Below are 9,685 nucleotides of genomic sequence, written 5' to 3' on the forward strand. Positions count from 1 at the left end.
GGCTCCACGCTGACGCCGCAAAGCATCATGGGAGTTGAAGTCTTTGCGGTAAAATCGGCCAGCGGGCCAGTTTTAATATATTTTTGATATTTATCTCGCGGGCCACATAAAAATGCTCCGCGGGCCGCATCTGGCCCGCGAGCCTTGACTCTGACATCTGTGTCTTAGACCATCCACTCGGTCAGCTGCAGCAACAATCAGTTTGCAAAACCAAAGAATATCTGCACAGTTTTTTACAGTAAGTATACAAAAATATGTACAAAACTACAGCTAGAAGGCTTTTTCATACAATGTCAGGAATGCAGAACTGTCAAACACACAGGTGGTAGGAACAGCCAATCACACGTTAGGAAGTATCAGAAGAGCCAGTAGTTGAGTTTATGGATGGTTCTAACAGGAAACAGGCTTCAACACAAGCGGTTGTTTTCTGCTTGGTCCTAGTGCTACACCAGTGTCTATTTAATACAGCAGCTTAATGTTGGATGGTAAAAAGTGCAGGGAACAAAAATGTACTTTGGAAAAAGTGGGAGGTACATGTCCCCCTAAAAGAGTTCTACCTCTTTAACAGGATTAGTACTTTCCTCAAAAACCAGTATCAAATATGATCCCCTGCCCTCTGGTGGATGATCGAAGTACTACAGGATGCAAGTGTTGGTTTATTATCAATAATTTAGAATTATTTATTTACTACAAAAAAAGTTAGATTTTTTTTATCTATTGAGGTTGATTTCTTTCTACTGTAAGTGTAAAATTTAAAAAAAAAGCATGTTATTTGTTTTACTTGTGTTTTTAGGAGGACACACTGCTTGAGATGTAATGTCTCGTTTTCGAGCAGGACCTCCTTCAACACAACCAATAAAGAATAAGATACCAATGACCAATGCTTCTTTAAGAGTAGTTTAGCTGTACGGTTACACGATAGCGTGACACTAAAAAGGATCCAAAACTACTTTCTATCCTAGTTGTTAAGCAAAAGTTAAAATCCCAAGAGTCCTGTAGTTGACCCAAACGTGAACAGTGTTGTTTGTAAACCCTGAAATATTTTGCCCTGTATAACTTCAGCAAATACAGAACACTGGGTTTTATCTCTAAAACCAGCCACTGCATGTAGTAAATAATACATCAAGCCTTGAGAGGGAGAGAGTAGATCAGATCGTGTACACGATGGCTAGAGGGTGGTGAGAAGGGAGAAGGCAACATGTTGCAGGCCAGAAGAGAATATGTTTTTAGTCGTGTAAAAACATTTCAGGCAAATAGGTTTTGTATAAAAAGCAAAACAACAACAAAATTTGAAACATCGTGTCTAAGTAAAACTAATTAGGAGGTTATTCTAGTGTGAACTACGTTCACAAGCAAAGTGTTTGACAAGATGTTTAACTAAACTCGTACCTAAAACCTCCAGAGGGACCATGGTGGCATCCTAACAGTATAAAACACCTCAGCAGACTCCTCCTGACGCAGCAGTTCCACTTTGAGCTTCGCCTCGGATGGCGATCCTCACCTTATAGCTCTCAGGCTCACTGCTGCCACCCTATTTTCGTATCCAAGACCTTTTATTCACTATCCAAATCCAGGGTTGGAATGTTGATGGATCAGTAAATCGAGAGCTCTGCTTTTCAGCTCAGCTCCTTCTTTACCACAACCAGAGTGTTGTCTTCAGCACTTCAGCCCAATCTCTCACACCAGCTTGTGAACAAGACACCAGGATGTTTAAAGTCCTCCGCTTACAAACCTCGCTTCAAGCCTGGAACCGCTATGGGCCCGCCTATGCATGCTGGCTGGGAAGGACCATTTTGGGGGACTGAGCCATGCTTTAAGACTGGGACTGTCACAATCAGCTGCAAACCAACAAAGGTCAAAGGTTAAAGATTCAAAATGAATCATATTCATGAGTAAGTTGCTTTTGTTTAGATCTGTGGTTCCCAGTGCTGATCTAAAAAAAATCTCAACATTTTTGTTTTGGTTTGAGATTTTTGGAGAAAATTCCAAATTAAGTCCTTTTATGAAAGATAAAAGTTAGCTTAGTTCCTCCTTTTACCATTTCATTTGTCTATTGTTAATTTCTATTTGATTCGGCCAACCTCCAGCCATTCTTTGACCAGTTTGATGTAGTTATTATTCCAAAAGCAGGAGCCATTTTTTACATTTGCTGTTTAGACTAATAGTTTATTATTATTTCCACACGGGGTTTCTTACAGAAAACATTAAGGTAAATGATCTCATTCAGAAAAACGGGACTGCTTTTAATGCACCAATCCAAACATCCACAGCAGGTGTTAACTCGTAAATCCATCCAGGCACAAATAGGTGCAGATGAATCCACCTCCATCTCCTCCTGGAGAATTATCGTCTTCCTCATGAGGCAGCTCCAGCGCCAGGGTCTAAAAGTAATCAGTCTCAAGCGCAAGTGACCCTCCTGTGATTGCCTGCAGGTTTTCACAAAGGGACCCCGCTGCCTCCATTCCCATCCTATCTCCCATTCATCCATTCATCTGCCGCACCACGCTGCCTGGAACGGCTCCCTCAGGGGTTGATGCAGCCCAGCCATGCCGTTTTATCAACGCTCCTTAACAAAGACGGCGGCGGCGTCCCTCGGTCAGCCTGCGGTGACTCATTGCGCACGGTCAGTCCGTCAGGGCGCTCGGAGTTTGCGCTCGGCATCGGAGGATCGATACCTCTAAAGACTCATATTCTGCTGGAAGGCGTGGCTTGGTGTAACAGACACAAGGTTGCTTTTTTCCCATATTCATTCCCAGGCTCAAGCCTCACCTCTCCATCACGAGCGTGCCAAACGGAAGCCGCCTGCACGGGACATCAAGGTAAACCTTACGTTTCTTGTTTTTAGAAGAGCAGTCTTCGATGCGATGTTAAATTCATCTGCAAGGTCAAATTAAATCAGTGGCTTTTGAATGGAACAAGTGCAGAACATGACACAGATGTTAATTGGCCTGAATAGGTCGAGAGCATCACTGATGGTGTATTGAATTCACACTGATTGTGCATGCTCTCCGTTTTCTACTGTTTCCTGCAAACTGCTGCATGAAAAAAGGCAGCAAAGCATCTGATTGTCGAAAATCTATCCACATTCAGAATGTGCATAGTGGCGCACACACACACACACACACACACACACACACACACACACACACACACACACACACACACACACAATTATTCTGTTTGATGAGTGATGAAGGATTGACCATTTTCTTTGACATGTTAAGAAGACATATTGTGACTGAGTCCTTCAACAGGCCTTGGAACAGAAAATGGGCCAAATTCATTCTAAATGTCATAAAGACAAATAGTTTAGGATCAAATGAGAGCTATGTGTCAAAGCAACATACCACATCTTCACATAAACATTTAATAATGTGATTTATTTATAAAAGGACATTTTGCACAGATAGACAGATTTTAAATAGATTTTTTGAACACCTAAAAAACCTGAAAGAGTCTAATGTGGATTCCTGAATGACCTCTTTTTAAAGAAATATAATTTTTATCCAACATGACTGACGAGCTAATGGCTAGTCCAAGTGTGGCAAAGAATTGCTGCTATCTAAAATTCTCCCTCTCCTGATAATAACTTTTTGCTTTCCTTGACGTTGAATGTGCTACTGCTAGTTTACCCGTTTAATTATAGATCCACTAGGATACATACAATAAAGTGTATCTCTCGCCAAATAGAATATTTACTAAGAAATCACAATATAACTATAGACACATTACTTTGTCTTGTGTGTGTGTGTGTGTGTGTGTGTGTGTGTGTGTGTGTGTGTGTGTGTGTGTGTGTGTGTGTGTGTGTGTGTGTGTGTGTGTGTGTGCGTGCGTGTGTGTGTCTGCTCTGTCTTCTCGATCCCCAGTGAGTCGTGGTGGATGGCTGCTTATACTGAGCCAGGATCCTCTGGAGGTTTCTTCCTGTTAAAAGGGAGTTTTCCTCTCCACTGTCGCTGCATGCTTGCTTAGTATGAGGACTGCTGTATAGTCATTGACACTAGTCAGTGACTTGATGCAATTTGCTGGGTTCCTTATATAGGAAACATTATTTCTGATTGGCTTAATGAACTGACCTGAATTGGAATGTTTATTATGTGAAGTGCCTTGAGATGACACTTGTCGTGATTTGGCGCTATATAAATAAAATTGAATTGAATTAAAAACAGCTCCTTTCTCCCAAATTAAAATGTTAAGGTTATTTATAAATCTTTGCAAAGCCTTTAAGTCAGGTAGGTGTTCACTGTGCAATCTTTGGCTCCTGTTGAACAGATTTTCCTCTCGTGCCAGAATCTTTGAGGTTGTGGTTCATACAGGGGGCAATGAGAAGCAATTAACTCCTCACAACCAGTTCTTGATCAGCAATCGTGTGGTTGCACAAAAATCAAACATGTTTGATATTCTGCTCCTCTTTCGTGAGGGTATCTCACTGTTGAAAGAGCATTGTGACCCAAATGTGCCAGAACCACTCACGCAGTTCATGAGCCAACATGTCTGCCCGGCTATTTCCGTGTCCACACCTGTCGTCTGTTTTTATTTACACTTTTCACTGTAGTCAGTGGCAAGGATTGTCAAGAAAGCATGTTTGCTGGGTTTATGTTAAATAAAACAAATCCCAAAACCTCCGTTCCTTTTATTCATCTTTCTACTCCAACCCACATAAACCCCTGTGTGTTTTCCTACATCTACGGCAAGCCTGAAGGACATTAGACATCAACAACAGCACAACAGTCTCTTGGCCTTGCAACAAAGTCATACAGTTTGATGGAGCTGAATACGACTGAAAAAGCTGCACAGTGTACACCTAGCTTAAGTTTGACTAGCATGGTCATGGAGTTATACGGTTATTTACCAGAGAAAATATTACCAGCAGCACTTCCAAAGAAACCAGGGGTCTGGCAGGAATTTCATAAATCGATGGCAAATAAAAAGTCTGGAAAATAACACGAGTTGCTATAAAATTCAGGAGGCTGTTTTACAGCAATACACTTTGATTTTGACTGCACTCAGACTAGCGGTTAGCTCATCATTCCTGGAGGTAAAATCTTATCCCGAAAAAGAAAAGGAAAGTTTTAAACACAAATAAAATAAAGATTTTTTAAAAATAGAACTTAAAAAAAAAAAAAAAAACAATCTTCAAAATGTTTGAAATTTGCCTTCAGTGCAGTCATACATCCATGAGCTCTCCTTTCATTTGGAATTACGGCATTCTTGTTCTGGGATTTCTTCCAGCTTCATGTTTTATTTTAGATTTAAATGCAATCAGTTGGTTAGAAACATGTCAAAACAATGTCAACGTGTTATTAAAGCAGAAGAAAGGCATCATAAATGTATCATATGTATTCAAGGCAGAGTCCAGCCGCCTCAGGGATAGGTACAAAACCTTTTGTTTTTTAATAATAACAAAAACAGCACATCCCATCAGAGGAAAGAACTAGAACATGTACACGGTTTTGAAATAATGATTTAAAAACTTGCATTTATATAGCTGCTAGTTTTTTTTTTGTTTCCTTTTAGTTGAAGGTTGTTTTCCATGTTTAATAATGTTTATGTACTTTTCATAATGCAGTCTGTCCTGCACCTGTTATCTTTTTAAGTTTTGTGTTAAGTCAACATTAATTATAGCTAAGTCTATTTCTTTTTCCTCTTTTCTCAGAAAGCTGCGCAAAGAGGCCATCCGTGCCTCGGTTTCTCTGAAAAACAACAATATTCAAAGACCAAAACAGTGAAATCAACATGGGAACAAACCCAAAACGGACAGTGACGGTCCAGATGGTGCCTGAGTTGGCTGTGGTGGACTCACTGGGAAATAAGGAGTCTAACGCCAACTGGGATAACGAGCCCCACCTCATCGTCTCTCAGGTCTGTCCAAACACTGCTCTTATGTCCCCGGAGCAGCTGGACGAACCGTCTCTGGCTACTGCTTCCTCCAACATCCTCCCACCTACCGATAAAACAGCTCCTAAAGGAGGCGAAGCAGTTAGCAGCATTGTGTCAGAAAACCCAGCACTAGGAATCAGAAACCAGACGAAGTCTGAGCCGAGTAAAGGTGACAACCAACACAACCTGTCCCTGACAGGTCAAGCAACGGGTGACCAGAAGGATTCTAACGCTAACATAAAAATACAAAGCCCAACTCATGGAATGGATGTGTGCAAGGCCGGTCTGCCAGCTGCTGTTGCCGCTTCAAAAGTCGAAGTGCAAAGCGATGACAGTCGAGTGAAAGGGCCAAGTCCACCAGAAGAGGATCGGGTAAAGCTGACGTCCTCACCTACCACACAGAAAACCAGCGATAAACACATTTCAACAAATGACACACATCAAAATAACCCTAGGGAGGTAAGGAAGGCGACAGCTGACTCACAAGACATCAAAGAAGGTGTTTCGGCTTTCAGAAACTCAGATTCTGCAGCTTCACAGAAAGCCGACGCGTCAGATAAAGTAAGCTCAGTCAAACCTGAACAAAGCACTGAAACTTTAACGTCCCACACCTCCACCAAACCTCCATCCACGAGGAAAGAAGAAGTGAGCAAGACTAAAAAGGAGAATTTGTGTTTAACACATCCAGAGAAGAACTTCCCAGTGGCAAAGACAGAGGTCTCCTTGGATAAACATCATCCAGCGTCTTCACACCAAGATTCCCCCGCTCTGCCCCAGGCCACCTTAAGCATGTCAACATGTGGGCAGGTGGCGGAGAAATCTGGCCAGACTGAGGCAGCCGGCTTTGCAGTAGAGCAGCACTGCAAGCTCTACAGGGAAGCGTCAACTATGACCTCATTGCTGTCGCCAGCCCCGCTCAAGCAGTGTCATGATATGGAGGTTCAGGCTGTGGCAGATACATCCAGTAAATCTGTGGCCACAAGTCCCAGTCTGCTGTCCTTCAATGTGGCTCGAAGGCCAAGCAGCGGCACGGTCCCTCGGGAGGAGGCGCAGAGTCTGGCTGTAATGTACTCGGCTAACGATGGTCTGGGTTTCCATCAGATTTACGCATCGTCTCTATCTGGTGATCAGGTGTCGGATAGACTAGGTGTCAAAACAGAGTTGGGCTCCAACCGAAATGCTGCTTTCAGCTCGGAAACGTTGCCCCAGCAGCTAGACTCCAGGCTAGGAGCGAAGCCTAAAGAGCCAGGATCGGCTCTGTGCAGCATTCAACCGGTTTATCAGATCAACATCGAGCACAGCACCCACAAAAAGCACAATGAGACGAGCGACTCCCATCACAAGAGCGGAGCTGAAACGTCTTTGACTAAAACCTCCCCTGCTGAAGCTCCCTCTGTCGGAGCAGCAGCGGTTGTTGCTTGTGCTGACAAAAACAATGCTACGCTGTCTCAGGCTGCTGTTACAACCAAAGCTGAGCAGGCCCTGCCTGCAACAACAGCGGCGACAGCAACCAAGTCAGGTCCAACCAAAAATAAAGAATCAGCAAAGGAGAAAAATTTGAGCAAACAGGCAACAGAATTAAAAAGTAGCGACAAGGACGGCATGTCAGGGAAGCAGACCGACAAAGGCGTCCAAGACGTAGTCTGGGACGAGCAAGGGATGACTTGGGAGGTCTATGGTGCTTCTGTGGACCCAGAATCTCTTGGCTTTGCGATTCAGAGCCACTTGCAGTGTAAAATCAGGGAGCAGGAGAGGAAACTGATGGCCCAGGCCTCCTTCAGAAAGTCCCTTTCTGGTGTGGATTCGCCACAACAGGGCAAAAAGAACAAAAGGAGGCAGCAGAACATTTTCAGGTCAATGCTGCAAAACGTCAGGCGGCCCAACTGCTGCGTGCGTCCCTCTCCCTCCTCCGTCCTCGAGTAGCGCCGCACAGGGGTGGCCGATGTGAGACTTCTGTGTTTTCCTATGGGTCACGGGGTTTGCCCTTGCACTGTCGTGACTGTGGCGGGGAGTGAATCATTACTGGGACTCTGGTCCGTACCAGTAAGTATACAGTAATGTTGTAGCATAAAGAGCTGAAATGTGTGTGATGTTTGTGAACAAAGATGTAGGATGTAGAAGCATAAGACGAAAACTAGAAAGACATATTTTCTAGAAATAGATGTTATAAAAAGAGAAAGAAGTTTTTTAACAGAGGCAATAACAGTGAAGCATGTATCTTAGTTTCAAACGCATCTGTGCAACTTCAGACGTTCACTGTAAAACAATCATGAGCTAGACACCTTATATCTGCTGTGAGAATATCTGTGCAAATATATAAAGCTAACACGTCTCTACATGTGTTGCATTTGGTTTATGTTCTCAAAGTGATTTGGGGCCTGATATTTGTTTTTTTCTTGCATTCGTTTATTTTTAGTAAACTCACTGTTTAATCTCTGTTAGTGTTTGGAATTTCTATTAAATATGATCAAACTTTCCTGGCTTTCACACATTTTTCCTTTATGATACAAAAGTTCAGAATCATTTGCAAGACAGCTGAAATGCTTAAAAAAGTAGTTCATTTAAATTGACCCAAAATACATCTGATTTAACAGTTTTTAGTGTCTTAAGCGTTCTCTGTGGTTACTTATTAGACTTTGAAGCAATAATCCAGATATTCTGATTTAGAGTTGTATGACCATCTTATCAAATATCAATATCTCACATGTTGTAGATAATGCTTAGACTAAAATCAGTTTGGGCTAAAGGCTAGGCTGAGTCACAGAGTGGGTTACTAGCATCCAACCAAATCAAATCTAAAAACAAAATAAATCAAGGTTTTGGGATCACTTTTAAATGGAAGTATTTGATTAATCAAATGTGCAATGGGTAAGAAGTTTACTGTGAAATAATCACAAAACAGTCTAATTTCTCAATCATGTTGAAAGGAAGGTTACATAAACAGATTTCCTGTCAGTTTTTTTTTCCTTTCAAAAAGACCCCAAAGTGACATCTGCCCAATCCTAATACTCCCACTTCCACCCTTGTGCCCTTCAAATGCGCGTTCCAGTCCAGGGGTGCGAGTGCATAGGGTGGCCCGATCCTCAAGTGCTGAAGTTGACCACGCCCCTTTTGTACCCTTGATCCGCACTTTAGCGAACGGCATTATCCACAATCCATTGCTGTGTTGGAATTTTGAGAAGAAGGTGGAACAATGGCTCAAGCCCATCTGAAAATATGTATTTTCAAATGAAAGAAGTTCATTTTAAGACAATTAATGATGTTTATTCATGCTCTGAATGTTTTAGACTAAGATTTAATACGGACAGCAGTGAATGTAAATTTCGTCAGTTGTTTGTTTGGAAGTTGTTTTTTAAGTAGCAGAAACAGCGATCGGCATCTTGGCATGCATCATGGTTTATGATGCAATGGTCTCTGTCCCAATCTGGCACTCATTTGTGTACACTTGTGTGCTACACACTTAAAGCCTTACTGCACACTTCCTCCAAGTGCACTTCACAGTAGACCGTAGGGCGCAGTGCGAGTATTGGGATTGGGCCGTAGACTTTGCTTAAAATCTGTCCTGCCTCCATACTTCCAGGTTCCACAGCCAATCACATGGGAGCCCATACAATTGCCAAGTCTTTTACTCTAATATCAGGTAAAGAAGGCTAGAGGCTAACACTGAGCTAACAATGCTAACAATGAATTAGAAAAAAAGCCAGTTCCAAAAATTTCTCAAGCTACTTTTTCAATTACCAACAACTAGATATTACAGTGAAACGGTTTTATCTACTTAGCAGCGTATTGTGTAAGTCTTCGTCATCTA

The 9,685-nt window shown here is 42.3% G+C and overlaps 1 protein-coding gene across 1 annotated transcript; it reads left to right on the forward strand.

Moving 5' to 3' along the window:
• Positions 1-727: 727 nt before the first annotated feature.
• Positions 728-8,353, forward strand: gprin3b (GPRIN family member 3b). The gene is made up of 2 exons (XM_015965477.3): positions 728-2,819; positions 5,654-8,353. The coding sequence occupies exon 2, from the start codon at positions 5,734-5,736 to the stop codon at positions 7,798-7,800; it is 2,067 nt and encodes a 688-aa protein (XP_015820963.1). The 5' UTR covers positions 728-2,819; positions 5,654-5,733; the 3' UTR covers positions 7,801-8,353.
• The last annotated feature ends 1,332 nt before the right edge of the window (positions 8,354-9,685 follow it).

The sequence above is a fragment of the Nothobranchius furzeri genome, chromosome 4 (genome assembly GCF_043380555.1).
Source record: "Nothobranchius furzeri strain GRZ-AD chromosome 4, NfurGRZ-RIMD1, whole genome shotgun sequence".
NCBI lineage: Eukaryota > Metazoa > Chordata > Actinopteri > Cyprinodontiformes > Nothobranchiidae > Nothobranchius > Nothobranchius furzeri.

Excerpts from the sequence above, each read along its gene's own strand:
- gprin3b (XM_015965477.3), top strand. The coding sequence starts at position 5,734 with ATGGGAACAAACCCAAAACGGACAGTGACGGTCCAGATGGTGCCTGAG.